At 34.7% G+C, this 17081-nt stretch overlaps 5 protein-coding genes across 7 annotated transcripts in view; 4 read left to right on the forward strand and 1 right to left on the reverse strand.

Annotated features, from left to right (window-relative positions):
• Positions 1 to 504: 504 nt before the first annotated feature.
• oprk1 (opioid receptor, kappa 1) lies at positions 505 to 6130 on the forward strand. The gene is made up of 4 exons (XM_065276470.2): positions 505 to 845; positions 1088 to 1335; positions 2946 to 3298; positions 3661 to 6130. The coding sequence occupies exons 2-4, from the start codon at positions 1091 to 1093 to the stop codon at positions 4194 to 4196; spliced, it is 1134 nt and encodes a 377-aa protein (XP_065132542.1). The 5' UTR covers positions 505 to 845; positions 1088 to 1090; the 3' UTR covers positions 4197 to 6130.
• A 1707-nt stretch (positions 6131 to 7837) lies between these two features.
• chmp5a (charged multivesicular body protein 5a) lies at positions 7838 to 10043 on the forward strand. The gene is made up of 8 exons (XM_065275407.1): positions 7838 to 7986; positions 8071 to 8175; positions 8298 to 8344; positions 8461 to 8554; positions 8663 to 8734; positions 8831 to 8939; positions 9017 to 9132; positions 9252 to 10043. The coding sequence occupies exons 1-8, from the start codon at positions 7921 to 7923 to the stop codon at positions 9300 to 9302; spliced, it is 660 nt and encodes a 219-aa protein (XP_065131479.1). The 5' UTR covers positions 7838 to 7920; the 3' UTR covers positions 9303 to 10043.
• Positions 10044 to 10324: 281 nt separating this feature from the next.
• bag1 (BCL2 associated athanogene 1) lies at positions 10325 to 12284 on the forward strand. The gene is made up of 7 exons (XM_065276471.1): positions 10325 to 10458; positions 10746 to 10871; positions 10970 to 11052; positions 11156 to 11269; positions 11361 to 11468; positions 11631 to 11693; positions 11785 to 12284. The coding sequence occupies exons 1-7, from the start codon at positions 10422 to 10424 to the stop codon at positions 11872 to 11874; spliced, it is 621 nt and encodes a 206-aa protein (XP_065132543.1). The 5' UTR covers positions 10325 to 10421; the 3' UTR covers positions 11875 to 12284.
• A 770-nt stretch (positions 12285 to 13054) lies between these two features.
• myl12.2 (myosin, light chain 12, genome duplicate 2) lies at positions 13055 to 14762 on the reverse strand. The gene is made up of 4 exons (XM_065276472.1): positions 14627 to 14762; positions 13889 to 14096; positions 13650 to 13811; positions 13055 to 13501 (listed from the first exon to the last, which is right to left on the reverse strand). The coding sequence occupies exons 2-4, from the start codon at positions 14070 to 14072 to the stop codon at positions 13329 to 13331; spliced, it is 519 nt and encodes a 172-aa protein (XP_065132544.1). The 5' UTR covers positions 14073 to 14096; positions 14627 to 14762; the 3' UTR covers positions 13055 to 13328.
• A 522-nt stretch (positions 14763 to 15284) lies between these two features.
• Positions 15285 to 17081, forward strand: part of myom1a (myomesin 1a (skelemin)) — a 29248-nt gene continuing 27451 nt past the window's right edge. For 2 of the 3 annotated variants that reach the window (XM_065276473.1, XM_065276475.1), the window contains exons 1-2: positions 15285 to 15435; positions 16824 to 17020. In XM_065276473.1, the coding sequence (XP_065132545.1) occupies positions 16878 to 17020 (143 nt within the window). In that variant the 5' untranslated portion in view covers positions 15285 to 15435; positions 16824 to 16877. The remainder of the gene's footprint in view (positions 15436 to 16823; positions 17021 to 17081) is intronic. The other variant, XM_065276474.1, reaches the window with a different exon arrangement.

Raw genomic sequence — 17081 nt, forward strand, 5'->3', positions numbered from 1 at the left:
AATATTTCTAGGGGCAGATTTATTTTAAAAAGTCAGTTTCTGGGTGTCATGCTTTCCTAATTGGACATTTAAGTAATTGCTCATCTCTTATTTAAGAGCTTATTTAACTTAACAGTAGATTATATTGGAGCATGCTGTCATAAAGGGCATCCCTATTAAATAACTTACAGAATATTTGCTTTATAGCTCAGTTTGAAGCAGTTAAATAATTATGAATCATACTTAATGAACTGCAAAATTGGTAACATTATATATAAAGTGTCATTTATATAAAAGCTGCACCTGCCCCCAAATCCATTCATTGTGACAACCTGCCCCGTGTATTTCTCTACTAGGCCTACGTGTGGTGCACAAATACACACCTATAGCGTTCAAACGACCACAATCCTCCTTTATTCATTCAAACTCATAAATCTTTCTTCTCCCCAGCCTGTGATGTTCTTCTTTATCCGTGATGAAACTCTCTGTTGCCTGTTGAGCTCGTTCGCGTCGGTGTGGTGGGCGCGCATGCATGTTATGAATGTGAAACGATAAATTAACTTTGACACGAAGTATTTCATCTCATAAATGCCGTTCCACTGAGACGAATAATTTACATCGGTGAGTCATTTAAGAGTTTGGAGAGGATTTTTGAGAAGATGTCAGTGAGGTTTGTGTTAAACTGTCACATGAGGTCTGATGTCATACGGGACGCGCGCACAGGCAGCGGCTCCGGTAAGCTGGCACTCATCAATTGAACAGCAGCGGGCCAAAGAAATCAGCGCATTGCGCACACACAGCTTTTGATGTTGGGATAAAACCTGTGGATTTTCATATCAATCTGGCAGGTTGCAGCTGGAAATAAGGTAAGACGTTTGTATTTTTTACGTTTAAAGAAAAAGATCGTATGTGTAACTTTAAGTATATCAATTATATCAGCGTATGTGATAAAAAAATACTAATTCGACAATAAAAACCTCATAGTGTTTTTATTGCGTCGTTTATTTGTGTATTTATTTTATTAAAAAGATACATTTTTGTTCTGTATGATGCCAATTGAACTTTTCCAGTAAATCATACTGTAAGCTTTCATTGTGCTGATAAACAGGAGATGGACAGCAACGTGGTGCAAATCTTTAAAGAGGACAAATGTCCCTCTGCTCACCCCGAAAAGTGTTTACCCAACTTCACGTGGCAGTCTGTCGTCTCGGACATGTATAACTATTCAGTAAATGAAACCTGGACGAGTGAACAGGAAACCATGTCTCCCATCATTCCCATTATCGCTGCTGTCTACTCTGTGGTGTTTGTTGTTGGACTCGTGGGAAACTGCCTTGTAATGTATGTCATCATCAGGTAAGATACCTGCCATTGACTCGAGATGTATTTTAGTACTTATCATTATCACCATTTATTTATTTATTTATTTTAATAAGTGTTGATATCCCTAAGCTATGAACACTGTGGTTCTGAATGAATGGTTTTATTTGTTTGAGTGATTTTTTAGGAATAGATGGTCAAGAGTTCAAGCGTAAATCAGCAGTTGGCGCTTTGGCGCCGCCCCGTGGATTGCGTATAATAATGCGGTCAATCCTTAACAAATGAGATTTAACCTTTGTGCACTTGCATGGACTATTTTTCCGTTTTTTTTTCTTTGTCTTTTGGCTGTGTTAATTCAAACACCATAAAATTAGCCTTAAGATTTTTATTTTTATTTTAATAATTAAGACCTACTCTAATTTGCTTTCATAAATGTTTTTAATTTAAACGAATTATGCAAAAGTTGTTACACTTGGGTGCAGAAGGACAGAATGTTCCAATTGAAACCCATTAAAATGCAACTATTTAAACACAAATCATGTATTTGTTGGCAAGAATTCAAAATATCAAAAAATACAATATATCATGAAATATGAGTTGAAATGTCTACTATATTTCTTCTGATTGGGTCATTTCTCCATGTTTGGCCTATGGAGAAAATGCAGTTTTTCCTTTATTTCGTCTTCTGCGGTATTGTAGAACCCTGCAGGCAAACTGAATAAAAGATGCAGCTAAAATTATGTGTGTGTGTGTGTTGGTATGTCAGCGTGTGGTTTGCATGTGTTTACTGAAAAATGTATGTTTGTGAGTGTGTGCATCGTTTGAAGAAAAGACATTATACTGTACTGCTAATTACAAATCCCACTCTGTTTATAATATTTTTTATTCAAATGTTTTTTCATATAGATTGATAGTTGATATAGAAGTTTAAAAGCCCCCTTAGTAGTACTTTGTTTTTATTGCATATTCTAGCGTTATGTAAACAAACTAGGATTAAGGGTTAAATTGATTGAAAATAATACATGTCATTATTATGATCAGGTCTAATTCTGGCTTAAAATCTGAAGTCATTAAAAGTGTGAAAAATATTAATATATAATATTTTTTGTCAGTTTCTTTAACAAAATTTGAAACAGTTAAAAAACATTTATGTTGTTGTAAATTATTAACATATACAAGACTGTAATAATAATAAAAATAAGCTCCACATTTAGCATATGGAAAATAATTAGATTTTTCTTTTCATAAAAAACAACAAAGTGGAATTCAAAGGGTTAAAATTCTGAAACTTAATGAATGTTTTGCAGTAATGATCGCTAAAAAAAGTGTGATTTTTTTTTAATTGATGCAAGGGTTAAATATGCAAAACAGTTTATTCTTGTTGAATAATGTACAATTCAGTGTTAGATTTTTATAAATAACATTTCTTATAACACTTACATAGCTTAAGGGCCTACACTTCAAAATGTGAGATCAAAAAACAATGGATTTAATCCTTGTAGATTGTTTCACCATTAAAGTGCGTAGGTTTAATGGCATTTGAGAATTCACCCTCAGTTTTAAGATCACTTCTAGAGACCCCATTTGCATGAATTTATCACATTAATGTGTATCATTCCTTTGACACTGGCTCTGGTTTTCGGCAGGTACACTAAAATGAAAACCGCCACCAACATTTACATCTTCAACCTGGCAGTGGCTGACGCTCTGGTAACCACCACCATGCCCTTTCAGAGCACAGATTACCTGCTCAACTCATGGCCATTTGGAGAGGTTGTGTGCAAGGTTTTCATCTCCATCGATTATTATAACATGTTCACTAGCATCTTCACCTTGACCATGATGAGTGTTGACCGCTATGTGGCGGTCTGTCACCCTGTGAAGGCTTTGGACTTCCGCACTCCGGTGAAAGCCAAGCTCATCAACGTCCTCATCTGGGTCCTGTCCTCCGCTGCTGGGATCCCGGCAATGGTTCTTGGGAGCACTCAGACAAACAATGGTACATGTTTCCCAAGACTCGTATAGGGTCAACACTATAATATTAGGTGATGTGGAACAAAATATAGTATTGGATCGCCACCAAAGTGGCTTCTTCTGCAACATACGACCACTATACCATATGGTGGTCACTGCTATTGCAAAAACAACCAATTTAATGCATGTGCCCGGTGGCCGAAGACTTTTGCACAGTATTGTAGACACAGCATCTGACATAATTGAAATTCTAATTAAATCATGGGACGGCGAGTTCCCAACTACACCCTAATGTATTTGTTTTTCCTGTCCAGAGTGACTGCGCGTGTTTAACCGGCAGTCAATTCTGATTAATAATTAACTGTTGTTTATACATCTCCTCTACAGGCACTACAGAGTGTGCTTTGCAGTTTCCAGACCCATATATCTACTGGGATACACTGATGAAAATCTGCGTCTTTATCTTTGCCTTCGTGGCCCCTCTCCTCATCATCACTGTATGCTACACTCTCATGGTCCTGCGTCTGAAGAGCGTACGTCTGCTCTCGGGCTCGCGCGAGAAAGACCGCAACCTGAGGCGCATCACCCGGCTGGTGCTGGTTGTGGTCGCCGTGTTTGTGGTCTGCTGGACACCCATACACATCTTCATCCTGGTCAAAGCTCTGGCGACCGGAGTGCCCGAGACCACCGCCGTCATGGCTGCCTACTTCTTCTGTGTGGCGTTGGGCTACACCAACAGCAGCCTTAACCCCATCCTGTATGCGTTTCTGGATGAGAACTTCAAGCGCTGCTTCCGGGACTTCTGCTGCCCGGGCCGGACTGCAGGGGACGGGCACGGGGTCAGCCGGGTGAGGAGCACTCTCCGTGAGCACACGTGCCCCGCCGAGGGCAAAGGCGAAGGAGGCCACGGAAGACCTGTATGACTAGCCGTGGAGATGTCTTCCTTTCATGGTCGGGAAGACTCAAATGACCTGGGACTGACACAGATAACCACTGCCATCTGAGGAGGGTCTCAGAGTAGATTAAGAGCCCAATATAATTAAAGCAAAATGAAGGCTTTTCTTGTATGGCTGGAGTTTTAGGTTCTTATCAACTTATACAAGCATTTGTTATTGTTTTCTTGAGTTATGTCATACTTAATGACCAGGAGGAGTAATGGACCAAAGATGGTGAATAATAAAAGTCCCCTTACATTAAAACCTCTATCATCTCAGTGCATGATGGTATCTGCTCTGGGCCTAAATATGAGTAACTCATTAGTCTAAAATATGTTTTATGTAAGTTGACACTGTAGCCTAAAAACAGAAAGTGGACATTTACATCTAGATGTTTTTATCCAAAGTGACTTACAAATGAGAGAGCATTTAATATTTTGTCAATGAGCAACAGACAAAACAATGTTTGTATGCATTGTAAATGGTCACAAAAGCTTTTATTTTGGATTGTGCAACGGTCCTATTTTAAATAAATGAAGTGTTATCACTCAGGAAACTACATATCTTTAATGGGCAAATGTGTTTTTGAGAGGGATAAAGATAAACAAGCCTGCTCCAAAAGAAAATGGCATAAAGTAAATATGAATTACGTCACATATAGTTGATTTAAACCTACACATATATTCTTTATATTTGATTTATGTTAAAAAATCATGTAAACTGTATGAGTTGCCTTAAGTCAAGCTTAAGTCTAGTTCATACTGTCCTGAGAAACATCAACAGGGACACACCCTTTAGGTTTTGGTTGGGTTTAGACCTATCAATACCCTATTTATTCACCAGGTGTGTTTTAAAATGTTGGTATTGTTTGCCAGTGTGAACTAGTAGCATTATGGAGTCATAAATGTTTATATTAACATGCACTCTCAAAATGTTTATTTATAACCCAACGGTTCAACATTTTTTAGAGTGTACGGTAAGTATAATCATATTTCATAACATGTAAATATTAGTGTCTGTGAAAAAACAGCAAATGACATTTTTGTGCTTTTGGGCATAGGGCTTTAAAACAACTGACTGAAGGACTGAAGTTACTTACAGTAGTCAGGTTTTTCAAAATACTACATCATTTCTTTGAATCTAAAAAAAAGATGTACATTTTTAATGCATGTTTAATCTTTGAGTAGAATAATGTTTATGTATATTACACAATATGATACGGTTAGAAGTAATTGTTGTGATAAAACGAAATTATTTATCATAATGTAAAAAGCAAAACACTTTACACAAAATATACGTGGCAGGTGTGGTATGCATACCTCTTGTAATAATACTTTTAATGTGAAAGTTGATTTTTTGTTGAAAGTTTAGGTTGATAAAGTTGAAGCATTTCTAATGTTGCCTTTTGGTGATGTGTATTCACAAAGCAAAAAAAAAAAAACAACTCCCGACAACATATTTCTTTTAGGTTAACTGTGTTAAGTGTGGAAGACTGTGTTAAGACTGGATGAGATCTGTAATTATTCACTTATATAAAGATATAGATTATGACATCACCAGTACTCTTTTGTCATAGCAGTATTAGCAATTAATTGCAAATTTGTGAAAAATGTAATGACCTTTGTGCCTTTGGTTTTCATTGTTAATTAATATGAATGACATTATTGCTTACATGCCACATATTTGTTTATCTATAATGCTTTATCCAGGACATTAAATGCAGAAAGACAAAGGCTTCTGATACTTTCATTGTTGTGCTTGTACTATAATTTAACAAAAGATCTGGAAAATAAGTTTGGCGCCCAGCTTGTGATTTAATATGTGCACTTTTTGTAATCGATTGAAATGAGCTTGCTTGTATAAGATTACTTGTATTTAAAAATGATATTGTCAATTAATAAAAGAAGACTGGTGAGTGCTGATGTTTTGTTTAAGGATATGGCACTAATTAAATGGGACAAATATCAAGCACGATTGAATGTGACAAAAATCAGACAACAAAGCCTGTCCATGTAACAAAGGCAGTATCGTCATGACAACTCATTGCACATCTTATTGCTAAATTCAAACGACAAGACATTATTTTTCCTCACTTTTGATGTGTGTCATGATGTGTAATGAGAACATGGACAAAGAAAGCACAAAAAGAGGATAGCAGTACGAATTGATTTTGAAATCAATGAACGCTGATTTTCCTTTTTAAAAACGTCCTTCCGAATCTATAAACTGCAGAATTCTGATAAATGGTACACAATTAATATAAGTAATCAACTGAATATTGTACTGTTAATTATTATCTTCTTTTAAACATTGAATGAGATATCCCACTAGAGAAGCTTGGCTATTGTACATTAACACTTTTCAGAGACATCTCTCTCATCACTATATCTACAGTAGTTTATGGTAGGTCTGATGATGTTGGTGTTGCCATGGTAGACTTTCATGGATAAACATAGTGCTTCAAGGCTACTCTGTGTATTTGTGAATCATATGTCAATTGGCTTTATAAGAGAAATGTGCATTTTTGCACACTCCTATACAATTCATTTCCTGTGAGGTGCATTGGTTGTGTCATGACAACAGTTTTGTGTGTTTACTACACTCTCTTCATTACAATTTACATGAAATTCTTTCATGTCTGGAATTAAATTTGATTTGTAATTAACATGTTATTAACAAATAACATGAAAATATAAATGTTTACCCAGGTTCCCATGCTGGTTTATCTTAAAAGATGAATGAATGAATAACTGGATGAATAAAAGAATGAGTGGATGAATGAATGAATGAATGCAACATTTTATATGTTATACGAATACCCTGTTTAAAGTTTTAAAACATTTGACAGAAATGTTTCTCATTATCATTTCAAAAATATTTTAATTTAAAGATGTTTATATGTTTAAAATGAATTTTGCAAAAAAAATATAATTGTTTTGAAATATTAATTTCATTTTAATAAAATTTCTCGTAATGAATAATGACCAAATAATGAAGAAATCCAATAAGATTTCCTAGTAGATGTAAACTCTTCAATATTGTTTAAAAAACATCTCATGTGTCCTCAAGAAGCTGCTTGATCATTTGGCTATCCTAAATCATAAACCATAAAACAAAACATAATTTTTGTGTTTTTTTATATTCTTTAAGTCACATTGTAATTCCTTTATTGCACAGTTTTGTGCAATTATTCTACTATTTTACTTTTATTCTAAAATGTGGAAAAATATAAATAAAGTATAAGTCAGTGTTTCTAAACTTTTAAACAGTTAGTGTAAAATACTTGTATGTATTTATAATTTATTTTAATGAACATATATTGTGATATTTAATTATAACGATATAATATGACAATATAAACAAGCAAACTACTGTACAACATTTTAGAAATGCTTACACAAATTAATTTGTCATTTTATAATGGTAAGAATATATCACATTGATAAATATTTATCTTGATGACTCATCTTAATGAAAATTTAATCCTTTATTAGGAAAATAAATAAATAATTAAATTAATAAATAGTACTGAAATGTAGAGAATTAATATGACTAAGTTACGATCAGCGTGAATTTATTGGATATAAAAAGCAAGAGAGATTTTCAATAGTGACTTTTATTATGTTTTTGACTAACCGGAACCAGCCCGTTGTGATAGTCTATTTAAATATCTTTACAAATCACACACAAAAAAATATAATTCCCGTTAAAAATGAATCGGATTTTTGGTCGTAGCAAGCAGACGCCTCCTCCTAACCTGTCAGACTGCATAGGCAATGTAAGTACTTTATAAATATCGCTTCAGCTTGATGACATGCATGTACGGTAAATGACGATGCTGTATGATGAACCCGTTATATAGGTGGACACGAGGATCGAGTCAGTCGATAAGAAAATAGCACGAATCGACGCGGAGCTAATGAAGTATAAGGACCAGATGAAAAAGATGAGGGATGGACCTGCAAAAGTGAGCATCAGAGACATGAGATGATATCATCCAAACATTGCAAAATAATGCAAACTGTCACCCTATATAACTACATATTATCATAAACAATAGTGTAAGCGCGAGATGCAATCTCTTTACAGAATACAGTGAAACAGAAGGCGATGAGAGTACTGAAACAAAAGAGATTGTGAGTTTTAGCCTCTCTAATATACACATATCCCATTTATTACACATTAATAAATGATACTATATAATTTTTTACAATAATGTTTAATTATATTTCTTTTTTACTACATTATGTAGGTATGAGGGCCAAAGAGATCAGCTTGCCCAGCAGTCATTTAATATGGAACAAGCCAACTACACAATACAGTCTTTAAGGGATACAAAAACAACAGTAAGACTTGCATCATTATTACTGTGCCAAAGTCCATCTCATTTCTAACACCACAGATTCAGCTTTTCATTATTATTTATTATCTACCTGTTTATTTGAATTGTATAGGTTGAAGCAATGAAAATTGGAGCAAAGGAAATGAAGAAAGCATATAAACAAGTGAAGATGGATCAGATTGAAGTGTGTAAAGGATGATTTTAATGCTGGTCATTTTTGTACTGTAATAATGTTCTGTTACTAAAAAAACTTCTCATTATAAATGTTTGTGACTCATAGGATCTACAGGATCAACTGGAGGACATGATGGAAGAGGCCAATGAGGTACAGGAAGCTATGAGTCGCAGCTATGGCACACCAGAGATTGATGAGGATGAACTTGAAGCAGGTAATTGTGTGTGTGTGTGTGTGTGTGTGTGTGTGTGTGTGTGTAGGAATGAGGTCCTCACTTTTTTTCCATTTTAGAATTAGATGCTCTTGGGGATGAGCTGTTGCTGGATGATGACAGCTCTTATCTGGATGAGGCCTCATCAGCACCCTCCATTCCTGAAGGAGTGCCAAGTGACACTAAAACTAATAAGGTACAGATTGCATTTGTGAAACTTAACAATGATAAGTTATAAGAACACGTACTGAATTTTGTTTAAATTGTGCATTTATTTATTAATTCTTATTTTCTTTGCTTATTTGTTTGAAATAGGATGGAGTTCTGGTTGATGAGTTTGGCCTACCACAGATCCCTGCAACATAAAGAAGGATAAACACAAGAACCTGTTCTGTGATCAGTGTTTCGTTTACAAGTGATGGAGAAAGTTTTTCCCTAAAAAACTGTCTTTGCTAGTATACTGAAGGTGTTTTGTTGAATTTACTGGCCAGTCTAACACGTGACATTGTAAATAACTCTTTCTGTTAGTTTTGTTAGTCATTGTTTTCTCACTTCGTTCGATATGGCATGCAGCTGCTGTCTTCAGATTATACCGACTTTATAACAATAAGTGACATTAATGGGATTGGCAGCAGAAAACAATAAGTCAGAAATGTAAAAACCTGGTTTGATAGGCTGAAGTGAAATCTGGATCAACCCAGTTGGCACTCACACTAAGCTAATAGGCTTTATGCCCAGCTGTACTACTTCCTGAACTTCAGCCAGCTCCTTGTTTCCTGTCTGCCATCATTGGACAAACTGATTAATCCAGATGTGTCTGATTATTTTAATATTGATTTTACATGTGCCTGTCACCCATTTAAACAGCAAATAGATCAACTGGTAAATATTTTTGAACTGTAAATCCAGTCTAAATGGGGCAAGTGTACATTTTAGCAAAACTTTAACATGGCCTTGGTATGTTTTTGCTTAAATATTTTAATAATAACTTAAAAACCTGTTATATGAAATGTAAACATTTGAAATGTGTCAAATAATAATGTAAATTGCATCACTAACAGACTTTAAAGAGATTCAATAAATGGTACTGGAAAAAACTGAAATAAAATAATGTTGTTTTTTTTGTGGGATGCTATGGCTCAGATAAAGATAAATTCAAAGCATACAAAATAAACGTGGGTGTTTTGATTTGTGTTTTTTTTTACTTAATTTGTTGTAAGACTTTAAGAATTTTTTTTTTCTTTTTTTTTTTTTATTTGCAGTCAACAATAGTACAATGAGAAATATTCAATCAAACAAATAACTCTGGCTTGTTGATTTAAAAATGGTATACTTTTTTTTTTCTTTTTACATTTTAAAGACGTAGAAACGTGGGATGCGATAAACAAAGCGACGAGAAAGGCGTGACGCGCACAAAGGCGTCACTTCCTGTTGCACATGTACACACGGATGAAGTTGTGAAGCGCTAGCTAACTGTGATCCGATATGTCTGAAAACACCTTGACAGTGACAGTTGCTTATGGTAAAATAACCGACCACTTTTTCTATTCACAACAAAGATTTTCGGTAGTAAACGTGACTGTTTTTTGAGACTAGCCTTATACGAAAGGGTACATTAAAAATGATGCTAGCTGAACATCAACCTTAAACGGCGATGTTGAATTGTACCAGTAGGTTTATGCATCGTCTTATTAAAGTTAGCTAAGATGTAAATAAAGGTTGCAATCCCAGTTGCTCTCTGTATTGGCTGGCCAAAAGTTTCAGTAATGGTCATCTGTATTTTTTAAATTAATTATTGGTTTCTCTCAGGCACGACCAAACACAGCATCGCTTTACCTGCACGAGATGGACACGAGCCATTATTAAAGGATTTAAGTGAGGCGCTGACAGAAGCCACAGGAGTACCAACACCATCCCAAAAAATTATTTTCAAAGGTAATGTGTTCTGCTTTAAACTAGAGGCTGTTTTTACTAAATAGATGGAAGTGTAACTGTTTTTTTTTTTACTTGTTTCATGACTTTTCTGAATGAAGGAAAATCACTAAAGGAGATGGAGGAATCTCTGTCCAGCTTTGGAATAAAGCAGGGTTGTAAACTTATGATGATCGGAAAGAGGGTAAGATGTGTGTTGTACATGATCTATGTGTTGTTCATTGATTATTAAATACCGTATTATCTCTGAATCCAAATAAACGTACAAGTTGATTCAATTTTTATAGAACAGCCCTGAAGAGGAAGCAGAGCTCAAAAAGCTCAAAGACATTGAAAAGTCAGTGGAACAAACAGCTAAAAAGCTTGAGAAAGTGGATGGAGAACTGACTGGACTTAAGAATGTAAGTTTGACATGTTTTTACTTTTAATCCTTAAACACAGTGCTTTTTGCATGGGGTTAGACTTAGACATTATGCCTTTTTTCTATTTTAGGGTTTTCTTGCAAAGGAGTTGCAAGCCGAGGCTCTTAATAAACTGGACCACAGGGTAAAAATTGCCTCTGAGCAGTTGATGAAGATCCTAGAAGAATTAGATACATTGGTAATTTGTGCGTTTTTGTTTTCTAGTTCTAAGCACGGACTTGTTTATTTTTATGTATTGCAAAGTATGCATTAAAAAGTTAATTGTAGTTTCATTTATTTATTTAGGAGTTTTATTTATTTACTTTTTAATGGAAATAATGAAATTCAATATTATTTACAGAGCTTACCTGAAGGCTTTAGCGATTGCAGAATTAAGAAGAAAGGACTTGTGAAAATGATTCAGGTAGAAAACTTAATACTTTTCCAACTTTTATGTAGAAATTAAAAGGGATTTTTATGATCAATTTAAGTCTTTGTTTTCTTTATTTCCACAGGGTTTCTTAGCGCAGTGTGATAAAATCGAAGCTGGAATATCAGATCACTTGGCCAAGATTCAGACAAAAAATTTTGCCTTAGCAGAGTGAACATGAATTAAGACTGACATCAGCGGTTACTGGAGCTGCTCTATGAGCAACTGGAGAGAAAACTCACCCAGAGCTTGGACGCTGGCACTGAAGATACACCTATACACACACATACCTGTTATACGAGGAAAAACAGGGCAATTTTAAAACAAAAAAGTTTAATGTTTTTTTTCCAAATTTAGATGCTTATAGATGTGCTAGCTTACTAAATCGATCTACTGTTTTTACCATCTTGTCTGGCTGAACCATCTCCCTCATACAACTTTGGGATGTAAATTAAGTTTTTCTTATGTTTGATCTATAATACGTTTTTCAATTGGAAAAGAATAATGGTGCTGTAAAATGTCCTTATTTAGGATACAACAGGATATTATGTATACAGGATGTATAATAATAAATGATCTAATTTATGTTTTAGGTGTTAGCATTTATTTGGCTTTAAGTTTTTGCACTTCATCATTGTTAAATACAAGTTTTGGGTGTAGATCATTAAAGGAAGATTATTCTATTTTTGGACAAAGACTGTAGTTTAATAATCCTTGTTATTAACCATTTTTAGAAATCTCAAACCAGTGCTGGTCACCCGAAATTAATAAACAATGTTTGAAGTTTGCCTTATCCACATATTATGAAGTTACTATAAGGGGACATATGAAAATTTGACTTTTTCCATGTTTAAGTGCTATAATTTGGGTCCATGGTGCTTCTATAAACCTAGAAAACATGAAAAAGATCAAACCAGTAACTTAGATTTGGTAAAACATTCTCTGCAAGCCTGTAAAAAAATAGGTAAGTGGAATTTGGCTCCCCTTGTGATGTCAGAAGGGGATAATACCAACCATTTAGTGTAGATATCAGCTCATTTGCATTTAAAAGGACACACCCAAAAAGCAGATTTTTGCTCACACCTACAAAGTGGCAATTTAAACATGCTTATACTAAATGATCTTTGAGCTAAAACTTCACATATGTACTCTGTGGACACCAACGATTTTTTCGACATCTTAAAAAAAAGTCTTATAAATTGACCTCTTTGACAAACCAAATATTCCTTATGAATCTAATATAATGTGCAGGGGGTAAAGACCCACTATCTTGACTTTGATCACATTCAGCTAACATAGCTAAATTCTAATTGTTTATTAATAACAAAATTTAAATCCATCTAAAACCCCACGCATTTAAGTCATAGATCCAGAATTTATTCATCAACGTTTAAATAACACAACAGCATTCATTCAATTTAAGAATTATCACAGATTACCAATCTTGGTGTGTACTGTAATTATGTACAAGTCTAATCAGACTGTGTAAGAGAAGTCCATAAGTAAAATCAAATGAGCTTGCCCTGCTGATTTATGTATTGCCTTGCACTAGCCCATAAAGGTGGAAAAAGGATAAAAACAAAGTATGTATTACAGTGTAGTTTTCATTAGTTTCAGTAGTGCCCTGCCCTAGTCATCTTTGTCTTTAGCGCCGTGTTTCAGGATGCGTGTGAACTCCACATAGTTGAAGTTTCCTTTCTTGTCAATAGGGGCCTCTCTGAACAGCTCATCTACTTCTTCATCTGTGAACCTGTCTCCCATTGTGGTTAAAAGCTCTCTAAGGTAGTCCTCCTGAATGAAACCTACATCCAAATATTTAACAAATGGGTCACCAACAGTATACATAAAAGTTAGATTAAATACATAACACAACAATTTTGATGACAAGAGTCAACCAGTGTTTGCCATTTTATTTTAGTAATTTGATATTTCACATTTGGTAATGCTTACCTGTGCCTTCTTCATCAAAACAAGCGAAGGCATTTTTGATAACATCTTCAGGATCTGTTCCATTAAGTTTCTCACCAAACATTGTGAGGAACATTGTGAAATTTATGGGACCGGGTGCTTCATTCATCATTGCTTCGAGGTATTCATCTGTAGGGTTCTTGCCTGGCAACAAAATACCAGCCTGTCAGTGGATGATCATCATGGGAAAGCATTTTTACTAACTCTACTTGTTTCTTTACCTAACGAGGCCAACATATCATGCAGATCCTCTTTATCTATGAAGCCATCGCGATTCTGATCGATCATGTTGAAAGCTTCCTTGAATTCCTGGATCTGTGACTGGTCAAACATGGCAAACACATTTGAGGTGGCCCGCTGGGGGCGCTTTTTGGTGGTCTTCCCCTTAGCCTTTTTGCTTGACATTTTGACACTTCTGCGAAGTTACAACAAATACAAGTGACATTTATGGGTTAAACATAGCACGAGCGCAAGCATATTCTGTGAAGATTTACATAAGGACACGAGCTTAAACAAAACACACAATAAAAAAACATGCTGACCAGAATAAATAAGTTGATTTCTTTATCATATGTTTATTCAGCAAACGACATTATTTAAAACATAAATAACGTTTTTATGGCAATGATAAAGATGATTTTGTTTTTGATAACTGATACGCCGAACAGTAAACTTGCTAGTTAGCTTATTGTACTGTTCAAAGTGTTATCATTAGTTAAATATATTATTTGTGCCCGATCAAATTCAGATATAATGTCGCTTACAGTCAACAAGAAAACTTGAATTGTTTACAGGAAGTAGCAGAACTACTAACGTTAGCTAACGTTAGCAAGGGACCTGGCTTCTTTGTCATGCGTAATCGGTCGTTTCTAAACTAATTTAAAACTATAACGTCCGAAACGTCACTTAAAAATAAAGAGGGAAATAATGGCGTCACGATTAAGTAAAATTATACATACCTTAATCGGTAACAAACAAGCTAGGACACCTCAAACAACGACTGCCACGCTAGCCAGCCACTGACCCACAGCACCCCTCTGGAACTCAGTACAATAGGAGAGTCCAATCCACAAACTATTACATCACACACCGGAATAGTCCATGAGTTATGCTGCCGGGTGGGTGCAAATGTTCCAGGGGGTAGAATGCCAAAGTAATTGCTAAATTGAACAGTAAAGTAACAGTTATAATTTAACTTAAGGTATGTCCTTGTGTGTCATACACTATAATAAATGATGAGATTACACGAAGGATAATGATACAAAGTTTAATATCAAACTTTACAGTGTTTTTACACGATTCATACATTTCACAATATTCGACTCTTTCAAATGCATTCAACATGCCTGTTCAGTATCTCAATTTTTACCTTTAAAATACAATTGCTCTATATATTTTAATAAGATATTGCTCTATTATTAGAGTCATTAGTACAGTGCCCAATTTAAACGGTAACAGATATTATAATTAGCATTAAACATGTTGACATGCTGGTATTTGTTGTTTGTTTGTTTGTTTAAATTAATTTATATGTTGAATTTCGCGGGTTCACAGGTTGAAAGTGTCTGTCTGCCCCTAGCTCAGTGTCTATATTTAACAGACCCAGTGGCCATACAAGGCCGTGGCTGTGCGCTGCAATCTGCCGAGTGGCAGCATTATTTTTGTTCAGTGGGGTCCTGTCCTGTCTGCTGTGCCTGGTTTCTCACTCGCTTCTCAATTTTTGGGATTTTGCCCGTCTTTCAACTTTCCCTGCAAACTCTGACTTTTGGTAAGTGTCAGTGCATTTACTATAGAAGCCAGCCTTGGCCCAGTTTTTTCAATTTACAATTATGTGATACCTTTAATAAGTTACATGTTGTGGCTTGCCATTACAACAAAAGTTATTTAACAAAACTTTAAATGACGTCTTTCAACTGTCTTATGAATTGATGTTATGATATTATTATAATTTTATTAATTTTTATTATATTTGTTGAACTATTGTGTACTTAATTTGTTTGTTATTTGTTTGTTAACTATTTTGGAAAAGTAAACAAAGACATATAGTCATATGAATATGAATAGTTATGGGTTAATGACAAATCTAGCTCCTAAAAACGTATTTATAAAAAAAAAAACGTAAAATAAAAATGATGAAATGCATATTTTTGAGTCAGGAACAATGTCTTTAAAAACTTTTGTTTATTAAACAACATTTCAGTACATCTTAATGATTTTATTTTCATAATATTTTTGATATCTCCATTCAAAAAAAAAAGAAAAAAAGAAGGGAGGTGGTTCAACCAATCATAGTGTGTTTCCCAGATAAGTGGATAATGCGCTCCCTGTGCCATGATGATTGTTTGTTTATTTGATAGTGCCATTCAAAATTATAATCACGTAACAACTTTACTATAAAACTAACATTTGAGACAAATTATTAGCTTGTTAAAATATTTAGCTTATTTGTTTTTATTAGGGGCATTTATAGCAGTTGCACCACCTGACCTTTGCAATGAATTTACATTTAACAGACTTCTACTTGGATGCTGGTGTAAGATTTTGCTTGTGATATCAAATTCATAAGTATCCCTTTAAATGCAAATAAAATGTTTTTGATAAAATAGCATTTTTTTCTAGTTTTAAATTGGTTGTACCACCTGACACAGAAAGTGTACCAGCCTACCTATTATATTGAAGTGGCTATATTTTGAGTATTTGAGAGAAATCTCCAACCTTCATTCAGCCATAAAGACCACCTGGGGTTCACTGGCTGACGTGATATCATGTTTACGGTCTATACTTCTTAATATTTGAGATTGAGAACATTTAAATTGTTGAAAAAAGTTTGTTTGAATTATCCTAACATTCCAACAACTACTAAATTTTTTTACTATTATTAAAAATACTACAAAAAGCGCTCAAACTAAATAGGTTTTATAAAATAAAGTGACGTGATAAATGTATTATGTTATTTTTTATAGTAGATAATGCCCCTGAACACAAAAATATGCATGTCGTGTCATTGACCCTTATGTTGATCTACACAGTTTTTTTTTTTTTAATTGAAGACATCTTAATACTTAAACTTAGATTCATGGAATGTATCTAAGTTGGAGTCATATATGTTTTATTTTTGTACATTTGAATGAATATTCAATGGGATTTGTAATTGAGGCTGCAAACAGAGAGAGAGAAAGGGGTCCGAGGGACAATCATAGCACGTTCAGGATGTCAGGATCCTTAGAAGTACGAAAGGAGCAGCAGCAGCTACAGCAACGGAACCTTGAGACTCGCTATGAGAGCAGCTATCACCAAAGCCGTCTATCATCTGTTAGCCACCAGTCTTATGCTGCCCATGTGAGCAGCCATGGGTAAGAGGACAGAGGTGACCCTGTGCTCATACTGCTCTCAAGAATGGCTCCTGTAGACCAA

This window comes from Paramisgurnus dabryanus, chromosome 6 (genome assembly GCF_030506205.2).
Source record: "Paramisgurnus dabryanus chromosome 6, PD_genome_1.1, whole genome shotgun sequence".
Taxonomy (NCBI): Eukaryota; Metazoa; Chordata; class Actinopteri; order Cypriniformes; family Cobitidae; genus Paramisgurnus; species Paramisgurnus dabryanus.

Bases quoted from the DNA above. Each gene is read 5' to 3' on its own strand.
- myl12.2 (XM_065276472.1), bottom strand. From the start codon at position 14,072: ATGTCAAGCAAAAAGGCTAAGGGGAAGACCACCAAAAAGCGCCCCCAG. The intron at 13,812-13,888 runs GTAAAGAAACAA...TTTTGTTGCCAG, and splicing joins TGATATGTTGGCCTCGTTAG to GCAAGAACCCTACAGATGAA. The intron at 13,502-13,649 runs GTAAGCATTACC...ATTTGGATGTAG, and splicing joins TTTTGATGAAGAAGGCACAG to GTTTCATTCAGGAGGACTAC.
- oprk1 (XM_065276470.2), top strand. From the start codon at position 1,091: ATGGACAGCAACGTGGTGCAAATCTTTAAAGAGGACAAATGTCCCTCT. The intron at 1,336-2,945 runs GTAAGATACCTG...GGTTTTCGGCAG, and splicing joins GTAATGTATGTCATCATCAG to GTACACTAAAATGAAAACCG. The intron at 3,299-3,660 runs GTACATGTTTCC...TCTCCTCTACAG, and splicing joins GAGCACTCAGACAAACAATG to GCACTACAGAGTGTGCTTTG.
- chmp5a (XM_065275407.1), top strand. From the start codon at position 7,921: ATGAATCGGATTTTTGGTCGTAGCAAGCAGACGCCTCCTCCTAACCTG. The intron at 7,987-8,070 runs GTAAGTACTTTA...CCCGTTATATAG, and splicing joins TGTCAGACTGCATAGGCAAT to GTGGACACGAGGATCGAGTC. The intron at 8,735-8,830 runs GTGTGTAAAGGA...TGTGACTCATAG, and splicing joins TGAAGATGGATCAGATTGAA to GATCTACAGGATCAACTGGA.
- bag1 (XM_065276471.1), top strand. From the start codon at position 10,422: ATGTCTGAAAACACCTTGACAGTGACAGTTGCTTATG. The intron at 10,872-10,969 runs GTAATGTGTTCT...TTCTGAATGAAG, and splicing joins CCAAAAAATTATTTTCAAAG to GAAAATCACTAAAGGAGATG. The intron at 11,053-11,155 runs GTAAGATGTGTG...CAATTTTTATAG, and splicing joins TTATGATGATCGGAAAGAGG to AACAGCCCTGAAGAGGAAGC.